General features: G+C 46.1%; 1 protein-coding gene across 9 annotated transcripts in view; it reads right to left on the bottom strand.

The window, feature by feature from the left end:
* ncor1 (nuclear receptor corepressor 1) overlaps nucleotides 1-12,318 on the bottom strand; it is a 115,019-nt gene that overhangs the window by 37,503 nt on the left and 65,198 nt on the right. The window contains exon 1 of one of the 9 annotated variants that reach the window (XM_046303611.1): nucleotides 11,938-12,238. The exons of the other annotated variants lie outside the window; for them this stretch is intronic. Coding sequence (XP_046159567.1) covers nucleotides 11,938-12,072 — 135 coding nt within the window. The 5' untranslated portion in view covers nucleotides 12,073-12,238. Of the gene's footprint in view, nucleotides 1-11,937; nucleotides 12,239-12,318 lie in introns of those variants that run through there. 9 annotated transcript variants of the gene reach the window in all.

Below are 12,318 nucleotides of genomic sequence, written 5' to 3'. Positions count from 1 at the left end.
AATCACAACAAAAGTCTTAGAGTGACCTAGACATGATATACCATGTCATGGCCTATTAATGCACTCTCCAGCCAAGGGACGCTACAAATCAAACAGCAGTTAAGTCCATCTGTCCATTCACCTACATTTACTGTTGCAGCAACTGCCCAGCCTACCACTGATGCTAAAAGTTCACTGTGAAAGACGCTAAAAGGTTCACTGTGAAAGAAGCAGGAGTGGTCTGTGGCTTAATTCTTCAGACTAAAAAGAGAGCAGACTGACTGCCCCACTAAGTGAACAACAGTACAATGTCATAATGTGATAACTAACTTCCCTAGGGTTATTCCCCCGGCATCAGGGCAGTCCAATTTCCTCAAAGGTAGCTAACCAGATAAGAGAAGAAAGGGAACCAGACAGAGGGAAAGTGGAGTTTAACAGCCTGGTCATGCACCCAGTGTAGATAAGATTAAGTCTATGACCTCCTTTGATGATCTTCACATGGAGAGGGTGTCCACAGGATCATGATACACATACAAACATCATAAGTACAATCCAGGCCATTGTTCCGCCTGAAGTCAGCCTGTGTAGAAAATCAAAAGCCTCACATGACTAAATTAAGAAAATTACAGCGAAATAGATTGGGTGAGTGAGAGGGTGTCCTGGCCCTGAACCCATAACACGACCCGACTTAGCGAAAGCCGAGTTCATGTACTCAATCATATAAGTCATTACGATTTCCCATGATAACTAGTAATCACGTTAGCCTACAGTATGAATGCAGATACTGTACAAACCACACTTTTCTGTTGCAGACACAATATAACTTTTGGCTACAAAAGTTAAAAATGCTGACGCACCAATGAGAAGGATCTTAAATGTTGTATAAGAGCGTCTGCTAAATGACTTAAATGTAAATTTATAAATACTATACCAAATACTATACCCCCCCCCCACTTTTATTTATTTTATCACATTCCCAGTGGGTCAGAAGATTACATACACTCAACTAGTATTTGGTAGCATTGCCTTTAAATTGTTTACCTTGGGTCAAACGTTTAGGGTAGCCTTCCACAAGCTTCCTACAATAAGTTGGGTGAATTGTGGCCCATTCCTCTAGACAGTGCTGGAGTCAGGTTTGTAGGCCTCCTAATGCTTTTTCAGTTCTACCCACAAATTTTCTATAGGATTAAGGTCAGGGCTTTCTGATGGCCACTCCAATACCTTGACTTTGTTGTCCTTAAGCCATTATGCCACAACTTTCTAACTATGCTTGGGGTCATTGTCCATATGGAAGACCCATTTGCGACCAAGCTTTAACTGCTTTAACTGATGTCTTGAGGTGTCGATTCAATATATCCACATCATTATACTCTCTCATGATGCCATCTATTTTGTGAAGTGCACCAGTCCCTCCTGCAGAAAAGCAACCCCACAACATGATGCCGCCACCGCCGTGCTTCACAGTTGGGATGGTGTCCTTCGGCTTGCAAGTATCCCCCATTTTCCTCAAAACATAACAAAGGTCATTATGACCAAACAGTTCTATTTTTGTTTCATCAGACCAGAGGACATTTCTCGGAAAAGTACGATCTTTATCCCCATGTGCAGTTGCAAACCATAGTCTGGCTTTTTTATGATGGTTTTGGAGCAGTGGCTTCTTCCTTGCTGAGCGGCCTTTCAGATTATGTCGATATAGGACTCGTTTTACTGTGGATATAGATACTCCTTTGCGGTTGTTCTGGGATTGATTTGCACTTTTCGCACCAAAGTACATTAATCTCTAGGAGACAGAATGCATCTCCTTCCCGAGCGGTAGGGCGACTGCGTGGTCCTATGGTGTTTATACTTGAGTACTATTGTTTGTACAGATGAACGTGGTACCTTCAGGTGTTTGGAAATTGCTCCCAATGATGACCCAGATTTCAGATTGATGAACCAGAATTATTTTGATTTTCCCATGATGTCAGGCAAAGAGGCACTGTGTTTGAAGGTAGGCCATGAAATACATCCACAGGTATACCTCCAATTGACTCAAATTGTGTCAATTAGGCTATCAGAAGCTTCTAAAGCCATGACATCTTTTTGGGGAATTTTCCAAGCAGTTTAAAAGGCACAGTCATTTTAGTGTATGCAAACTTCTGACCCACTGGAATTGTGATAGTGAATTATCAGTTAAATAATCTGTCTATAAACAATTGTTGGAAAAATTACTTGGGTCATGTACAAAGTAGATGTCCTAACTGACTTGCCAAAACTATAGTTAGTTAAGAAAATGTGTGGAGTGGTTGAAAAACGAGTTTTATCGACTCCAACCTAAGTGTATGTAAACTACCGACTTCAACTGTATATGTAGTTAGAGAGAGAGAATGCAAAGAGTGTGCAAAGCTGTCATCAAGGCAAAGGGTGGCTACTTTGAAGAATATCAAATAACATATTTTGATTTGTTTAACACTTTTTTTGGTTACTACATGATTCTATATCTGTTATTTCATAGTTTTGATGTCTTCATTATTATTCTACAATGTAGAAAATAGTAAAAAATAAAGAAGACCCCTTGAATGAGTAGGTGTGTCTAAACATCTATCTGAGCAGCTAACCGATCGCTGCAGCTCTACATAGTCTATTGGTAAATAGCCCACCCATTTTCACCTACCTCATCCCCATATTGTTTTTATTTATTTACTTTTCTGCTCTTTTGCACACCAATATCTCTACCTGTACATGACCATTATTATCTGATCATTTATCACTCCAGTGTTAATCTGCAATATTGTAATTATTCGCCTACCTCCTCATGCCTTTTGCACACATTGTATATAGACTCCCCTTTTTTTCTACTGTGTTATTGACTTGTTAATTGTTTACTCCATGTGTAACTCTGTGTTGTCTGTTCACACTGCTATGCTTTTATCTTGGTCAGGTCGCAGTTGCAAATGAGAACTTGTTCTCAACTAGCCTACCTGGTTAAATAAAGGTGAAAAAAAAAAATATATATAAAAAAAAAAAACATTCTTCACATAGTGAATGTTCAAAACACATAAGCATACACATTTAGTGGTAATCCTTTTTGATGCATTCACTAACAGCAGTAGATACTAGATAACAAAACTCCTGGGTCAGATGCAGATCTGGGTCAGACAAGTCCAGCAGAGTGAGTGAGAATAGAGCAACATTCTTTATCATCATTGCTGGCAAGGGATACCAACAACTCCCTCCCTCCCCCTCTGCCTGATGCACGAAAGTGCTGTTCTGGAACAAGTCTGGCTATGCCAAACCAAACATCCCATGCTGGTACCAGATGGGGCTAACGAAGGTCAAAACCCCAATGGTGAGCAGAGGGAATGAATCAGAGCGTATCAGAGAGTCAGAGTGAGCGGGAGAGAGAGAGTCAGAGTGAGCGGGAGAGAGAGAGTCAGAGTGAGCGAGCGAGCGAGTCAGAGCGAGAGTGAAAGCGAGAGAGTCCGAGCCAGATAGAGAGAGTCCGAGCCAGAGAGAGTGTTGGATAGAGAAAGTCAGAGTGAGAGAGTGAGAGTGAGAGAGAGTTACTGAGAGAGAGAGAGTTACTGAGAGAGAGTGAGAGAGTGAGAGCGTTGCCATTGAGAAGGGTAGAACACAGGAAAAGGTCTCCTTGTAGAGGAAAGGCTGTGTAACCACTGCACAACAGCAGAAACAGAGCTTCATTTCCTAATATATATATATATATATATATATATATTTGTTTTTGTTTTTAAAATATACACTGCTCAAAAAAATAAAGGGGACACTTAAACAACACAATGTAACTCCAAGTCAATCACACTTCTGTGAAATCAAACTGTCCACTTAGGAAGCAACACTGATTGACAATACATTTCACATGCTGTTGTGCAAATGGAATAGACAACAGGTGGAAATTATAGGCAATTAGCAAGACACCCCCAATAAAGGAGTGGTTCTGCAGGTGGGGACCACAGACCACTTCTCAGTTCCTATGCTTCCTGGCTGATGTTTTGGTCACTTTTCAATGCTGGCGGTGCTTTCACTCTAGTGATAGCATGAGACGGAGTCTACATTTACATTTAAGTCATTTAGCAGACGCTCTTATCCAGAGCGACTTACAAATTGGTGCATTCACCTTATGGCATCCAGTGAAACAGTCACTTTACAATAGTGCATCTAAATCTTAAAGGGGGGGGGGGGTGAGAGGGATTAATTATCCTATCCTAGGTATTCCTTAAAGAGATGGGGTTTCAGGTGTCTCCGGAAGGTGGTGATTGACTCCGCTGTCCTGGCGTCGTGAGGGAGTTTGTTCCACCATTGGGGGGCCAGAGCAGCGAACAGTTTTGACTGGGCTGAGCGGGAACTGTACTTCCTCAGTGGTAGGGAGGCGAGCAGGCCAGAGGTGGATGAACGCAGTGCCCTTGTTTGGGTGTAGGGCCTGATCAGAGCCTGGAGGTACTGAGGTGCCGTTCCCCTCACAGCTCCGTAGGCAAGCACCATGGTCTTGTAGCGGATGCGAGCTTCAACTGGAAGCCAGTGGAGAGAGCGGAGGAGCGGGGTGACGTGAGAGAACTTGGGAAGGTTGAACACCAGACGGGCTGCGGCGTTCTGGATGAGTTGTAGGGGTTTAATGGCACAGGCAGGGAGCCCAGCCAACAGCGAGTTGCAGTAATCCAGACGGGAGATGACAAGTGCCTGGATTAGGACCTGCGCCGCTTCCTGTGTGAGGCAGGGTCATACTCTGCGGATGTTGTAGAGCATGAACCTACAGGAACGGGCCACCGCCTTGATGTTAGTTGAGAACGACAGGGTGTTGTCCAGGATCACGCCAAGGTTCTTAGCGCTCTGGGAGGAGGGCACAATGGAGTTGTCAACCGTGATGGCGAGATCATGGAATGGGCAGTCCTTCCCCGGGAGGAAGAGCAGCTCCGTCTTGCCGAGGTTCAGCTTGAGGTGGTGATCCGTCATCCACACTGATATGTCTGCCAGACATGCAGAGATGCGATTCGCCACCTGGTCATCAGAAGGGGGAAAGGAGAAGATTAATTGTGTGTCATCTGCATAGCAATGATAGGAGAGACCATGTGAGGTTATGACAGAGCCAAGTGACTTGGTGTATAGCGAGAATAGGAGAGGGCCTAGAACAGAGCCCTGGGGGACACCAGTGGTGAGAGCGCGTGGTGAGGAGACAGATTCTCGCCACGCCACCTGGTAGGAGCGACCTGTCAGGTAGGACGCAATCCAAGCGTGGGCCGCGCCGGAGATGCCCAACTCGGAGAGGGTGGAGAGGAGGATCTGATGGTTCACAGTATCGAAGGCAGCCGATAGGTCTAGAAGGATGAGAGCAGAGGAGAGAGAGTTAGCTTTAGCAGTGCGGAGCGCCTCCGTGATACAGAGGAGAGCAGTCTCAGTTGAATGACTAGTCTTGAAACCTGACTGATTTGGATCAAGAAGGCCATTCAGAGAGAGATAGCGGGAGAGCTGGCCAAGGACGGCACGTTCAAGAGTTTTGGAGAGAAAAGAAAGAAGGGATACTGGTCTGTAGTTGTTGACATCGGAGGGATCGAGTGTAGGTTTTTTCAGAAGGGGTGCAACTCTCGCTCTCTTGAAGACGGAAGGGACGTAGCCAGCGGTCAGGGATGAGTTGATGAGCGAGGTGAGGTAAGGGAGAAGGTCTCCGGAAATGGTCTGGAGAAGAGAGGAGGGGATAGGGTCAAGCGGGCAGGTTGTTGGGCGGCCGGCCGTCACAAGACGCAAGATTTCATCTGGAGAGAGAGGGGAGAAAGAGGTCAGAGCACAGGGTAGGGCAGTGTGAGCAGAACCAGCGGTGTCATTTGACTTAGCAAACGAGGATCGGATGTCGTCGACCTTCTTTTCAAAATGGTTGACGAAGTCATCTGCAGAGAGGGAGGGGGGGGGGGGATTCAGGAGGAGAAGGTGGCAAAGAGCTTCCTAGGGTTAGAGGCAGATGCTTGGAATTTAGAGTGGTAGAAAGTGGCTTTAGCAGCAGAGACAGAGGAGGAAAATGTAGAGAGGAGGGAGTGAAAGGATGCCAGGTCCGCAGGGAGGCGAGTTTTCCTCCGTTTCCGCTCGGCTGCCCGGAGCCCTGTTCTGTGAGCTCGCAATGAGTAGTCGAGCCACGGAGCGGGAGGGGAGGACCGAGCCGGCCTGGAGGATAGGGGACATAGAGAGTCAAAGGATGCAGAGAGGGAGGAGAGGAGGGTTGAGGAGGCAGAATCAGGAGATAGGTTGGAGAAGGTTTGAGCAGAGGGAAGAGATGATAGGATGGAAGAGGAGAGAGTAGCGGGGGAGAGAGAGCGAAGGTTGGGACGGCGCGATACCATCCGAGTAGGGGCAGTGTGGGAGGTGTTGGATGAGAGCGAGAGGGAAAAGGATACAAGGTAGTGGTCGGAGACTTGGAGGGGAGTTGCAATGAGGTTAGTGGAAGAACAGCATCTAATAAAGAAGAGGTCGAGCGTATTGCCTGCCTTGTGAGTAGGGGGGGAAGGTGAGAGGGTGAGGTCAAAAGAGGAGAGGAGTGGAAAGAAGGAATGAGAGGAATGAGTCAAAGGTAGACGTGGGGAGGTTAAAGTCGCCCAGAACTGTGAGAGGTGAGCCGTCCTCAGGAAAGGAGCTTATCAAGGCATCAAGCTCATTGATGAACTCTCCGAGGGAACCTGGAGGGCGATAAATGATAAGGATGTTAAGCTTGAAAGGGCTGGTAACTGTGACAGCATGGAATTCAAAGGAGGCGATAGACAGATGGGTAAGGGGAGAAAGAGAGAATGACCACTTGGGAGAGATGAGGATCCCGGTGCCACCACCCCGCTGACCAGAAGCTCTCGGGGTGTGCGAGAACACGTGGGCGGACGACGAGAGAGCAGTAGGAGTAGCAGTGTTGTCTGTGGTGATCCATGTTTCCGTCAGTGCCAAGAAGTCGAGGGACTGGAGGGAGGCATAGGCTGAGATGAACTCTGCCTTGTTGGCCGCAGATCGGCAGTTCCAGAGGCTACCGGAGACCTGGAACTCCACGTGGGTCGTGCGCTGGGACCACCAGATTAGGGTGGCCGCGGCCACGCGGTGTGGAGCGTTTGTATGGTCTGTGCAGAGAGTAGAGAACAGGGATAGACAGACACATAGTTGACAGGCTACAGAAGAGGCTACGCTAATGCAAAGGAGATTGGAATGACAAGTGGACTACACGTCTCGAATGTTCAGAAAGTTAAGCTTACGTAGCAAGAATCTTATTGACTAAAATGATTAAAATGATACAGTACTGCTGAAGTAGGCTAGCTGGCAGTGGCTGCGTTGTTGACACTACACTAATCAAGTCGTTCCGTTGAGTGTAATAGTTTCGACAGTGCTGCTATTCGGGGGCTAGCTGGCTAGCTAGCAGTGTTGATTACATTACGTTGCGTTAAAAGAACGACAATAGCTGGCTAGCTAACCTAGAACCTAGAACCTAGCTAACCTAGAACCTAGTCTACAACCCACACAAGTGGCTCAAGTAGTGCAGCTCATCCAGGATGGTACATCAATGCGAGCTGTGGCAAGAATGTTTGCTGTGTCTGTCAGCGTAGTGTCCAGAGCATGGAGGCGCTACCAGGAGACAGGCCAGTACATCAGGAGACGTGGAGGAGGCCGTAGGAGGGCAACAACCCAGCAGCAGAACCGCTACCTCCGCCTTTGTGCAAGGAGGAGCACTGCCAGAGCCCTGCAAAATGAACTCCAGCAGGCCACAAATGTGCATGTGTCTGCTCAAATGGTCAGAAACAGACTCCATGAGGGTGGTATGAGGGCCCGACGTCCACAGGTGGGGGTTGTGCTTACAGCCCAACACCGTGCAGGACGTTTGGCAAATTCGCCTCTGGCGCCCTGTGCTCTTCACAGATGAAAGCATGTTCACACTGAGCACATGTGACAGACGTGACAGTCTGGAGACGCCGTGTAGAACATTCTGCTGCCTGCAACATCCTCCAGCATGACCGGTTTGGCGGTGGGTCAGTCATGGTGAGGGGTGGCATTTCTTTGGGGGCCCGCACAGCCCTCCATGTGCTTGCCAGAGGTAGCCTGACTGCCATTAGGTACAGAGATGAAATCCTCAGACCCCTTGTGAGACCATATGCTGGTGCGGTTGGCCCTGGGTTCCTCCTAATGCAAGACAATGCTAGACCTCATGTGGCTGGAGTGTGGCTGGAGTGTGTCAGCAGTTCCTGCAAGAGGAAGGCATTGATGCTATGGACTGGCCCGCCCGTTCACCAGACCTGAATCCAATTGAGCACATCTGGGACATCATGTCTCGCTCCATCCACCAACGCCATGTTGCACCACAGACTGTCCAGGAGTTGGCGGATGCTTTAGTCCAGGTCTGGGAGGAGATCCCTCAGGAGACCATCCACCACCTCATCAGGAGCATGCCCAGGTGTTGTAGGGAGGTCATATAGGCACGTGGAGGTCACACACACTACTGAGCCTCATTTTGACTTGTTTTAAGGACATTACATCAAAGTTGGATCATCCTGTAGTGTGGTTTTCCACTTTAATTTTGAGTGTGACTCCAAATCCAGACCTCCATGGGTTGATACATTTGATTTCCATTGTTACTTTTTGTGTGATTTTGTTGTCAGCACATTCAACTATGTAAAGAAAAAAGTATTTAAGAATATTTCATTCATTCAGATCTAGGATGTGTTATTTTAGTGTTCCTTTTATTTTTTTGAGCAGTATATATATATGAGAGAGAGAGAGAGAGAGAGAGAGAGAGAGAGAGAGAGAGAGAGAGAGAGAGAGAGAGAGAGAGAGAGTCATTTCTCCAAATTTGAAACCCTTTTTCAAAGTTTCAGAGACCTCTCTGATAAGAATACGCTACCTGTCCTGTTGAGGGAAGACGCAGAGAGCTGTGGGATGGCAGCGCTCTACATTGCTGCCTGCCATAAAGATGGGGGACAGTGTCTGACAGACCAATCAACCTGCACATGTCCTCTACTGTATACTTATTGTGATTGTTCAATGTATGGTTATTTTGACCCTTGGTTATTGTTGTTACTGTTGTCCCGTTGACCATTTTGATTCTTATTATTTTCATATTGTAAATATCCAAAATAAGCTTTGGCAATATGTTCATTGTTATGTCATGCCAATAAAGCAAATTGAATTGAGAGAGAGAATTTAAAAAGGATGAGTGTGACTGCATGAAGATGACATTGGGGGGTGGGCTCCCTCTACAGACAGAACACAGCATAGAGACCACTTGGCCAAGTAGACGTGGGTTGTGTTCAGTAAAACAAAACACATTTGCAACAAGAACAATCTATTGCTATTAGACAAGTTCAGGTTATAGGCTAGCTCCCTGTTTCACTCTATTTAAAACATTTCAGTTCTCTATTAAAGTTATTCCTCTACACTAGGGCAGTCCTGGTGGGGTCAGGGAGGTCCTGCGTTTGTTTTGGAGGCCATCTGCGCACCACGATGGCTTTCCTGCTTTATCTCCCCATTCTGCTCAAGTGCTTCCAGTGCTGCCTTCCACACTACAGATGTAAAAAAAAAACAGGGTTTTACAGAGCTTTTTCCCCCTGACCTGGTTTTACATTTTCCCCCTGCTCGCTTTTCGCTGATTCACTAGCGCTGTTTGAGTTAGGAAATTACTGAACCCCAAGTCTTTTCCTACCCTGGAGTTTTTAAATGAGGCATCACACACACACACACACACACACACACACACACACACACACACACACACACACACACACACACACACACACACACACACACACACACACACACACACACACACACACACACACACACACACACACACACACACACACACACACACACACACACACACACATCAACAAACTGTAATAAGAAAAGAACAGGGGCCTCCTGAGTGGCGAAGCCGTCTAAGGCACTGCATCACAGTGCTAGAGTAATCACTACAGATCCGTGTTTGATACCGGGCTGTGCAGCAGCCGGCTGCGACCGGGAGACCCATGAGGCGGGGCACAAATAGGCCCACCATCATCCAGGTTACGGGAGTGTTTGGCCGACTGGGATGTCCTTCTCCCTTCGCACTCTAGCAAGCTCCGGTTTGGCAGGGTCGTGTTTTGGAGGACGCATGGCTCTCGACCTTCGCCTCTCCCGATTCTGTACCGAGTTGCAGCGATGGGACAAGACTAACTACCAATTGGATACCACGAAATTGGGGAGAAAAAAAGGGTAAAAGTACCACAAAAAAGGAACAAAATAAACTGTTCAAAAACACCCAACTACTTACTGTCTACCGCTAGCTATTCAATCGTCTACCTAAATTCAGTTCAGTATGACCTTGACTTAAATGAGCTGAGAAAACAGAATAACCCTTTAAGAAAACTCTCCATCTAGAATTCAGTCGGATTTGGTTTCTTCGCCAAGAGAGCAAACAGAATAACCTTTACAGAAAATACTATCTACTGCTAGCCATCGAACCCACCTAACTACAATTTAGTTTGACCTTTTATGATCCTATGAGCCAATAGGCTAATCCAATTAGACAACAAATGCACTAGAATGTCTGTCCTCCACTTCACTGCACTCCAGACCTGGGTTTAAATACTATTCAAAATAATTTATAATACTTTATCAGTGCTTTAATGCGCTTGCATGTTTTCATGGACAAATAGAATAGTCCCAGAACTGCAAAACCCACCCATCTGGCACTCCTGGCAGGTTAGAGAAAATGCTCAAAGTATCTGAAATTAATAGTACTTGAACCTAGGTCTGACTCAAAAACAGTGGCTCATTCAATCTTAACCTGCATGTCATTGATCCAGTATCCAGTTCACTGTTCCAAGTAGGCACCTGAAAATTTAGGTTGAGGGCAGGGCTTGGCTCTCTTTGGTATCCAAAGCTAATGGGATCTGCTTGACTGCTGCCAAGCGATTAAGAAAATAACATGAGAGAGAGAACCCACATCTTCTTGCCATAGTAAGGAAGCATTTTTTTTGTTTAACCTTTATTTAACCTTCAGTTAAGAACAAATTAATATTTTCAATGACGGCCTAGGAACAGTGGGCTAACTGCCTTGTTTAAGGGCAGAATGACAGATTTGTACCTTGACAGCCCAATGCTCTAACCACTAGGCTACCCTGTCGCCCCATTGTTGAGAGTAGTTGTAAAGACAGACGTGGCAATTAAGATTTTCAACTGTCCGCAATGTATATTTCTCCACTTCTTCTCCTGTCGTCTGTATGGGTGAGTGTAAAAGCCTGCCACTTGCTGTAGATGAGAGAATAGCATCCATGTGGCTTTTAATGAGGATAGTAATTCCCATTAAACTGCACATGGATTTGGTTCCAGCTCATGTCTAGGTCACCTTTAAGACTCCATGACGCACACACACACACACACACACACACACACACACACACACACACACACACACACACACACACACACACACACACACACACACACACACACACACACACACACACACACACACACACACACACACACACACGCCCTTTGGCCCTGGAGGACGTGGCTGAAGGAGAAGGTCAGCAGCCTCTGGCACCTCATGAAATAACAGCCATTCCAGTCAGGAGGCATTTCAACATTCCGCATTGCCAAGCAGAGGGACACACAACAGGTTTGGTGGAGACACAGACATTTTGGAAATACAAGTGTAATGTGAATATTCTTTGTGTATGCTTTTCTCCAATGTACAATTGTTTGGCAATTACTTTTAACGCAATAACTATGAGCTACTATTATTTCAAAACAGATCCATTCTACATCCAATATCTAGCATGAAAAAAATATGAGATTTCAATAAAAAAGGAATCGTTACACTATCACTTTGAAATGTTCTTGAACTTCACTAGAGATAGAGTTAAGTAAAGACGGGAAAAGCATGCAGTCCCTGTGCTCTACATTTTCGCTGGTTACTGGGTCAGTCCTGAACATGATGAATGATAGAAAGGGGAAAAAATGACTCACACAACCTCTAAAAGGGGCTGCTGAAGTTCCTCTCCAACTCAATTTGCAGGCAGCAGGCACATTTGTACAAGCAACTAGCCTACCGTACATCAACAACAACAGCAACAAAAACCAGGCACCGTGCACTGCAGCCATGAGACTGTGTGATTGTGCAACAGTACAGAAAAAAACAGGAACTGTACTGAAATCCACACAGTGTTCCCTGTTGTAACTAAACGTGTGTTATAAGTAAGTTTAAATGCAAGCAACTATGGCTGTCCAAGCAACTGAAAGAGAGCAGCAAGGAGAGCAAAAGAGCACGAGGAGAAGGAGATCAGTCGAGCAAGCAGAGAGAGAGAGACAACACACCACATTTCTAGCTTCAAAGTCAGTAGCGGCATA

The sequence above is a fragment of the Oncorhynchus gorbuscha genome, linkage group LG16 (genome assembly GCF_021184085.1).
Source record: "Oncorhynchus gorbuscha isolate QuinsamMale2020 ecotype Even-year linkage group LG16, OgorEven_v1.0, whole genome shotgun sequence".
Lineage (NCBI taxonomy): Eukaryota > Metazoa > Chordata > Actinopteri > Salmoniformes > Salmonidae > Oncorhynchus > Oncorhynchus gorbuscha.
This window is presented reverse-complemented; position numbering and strand designations above follow the sequence as displayed.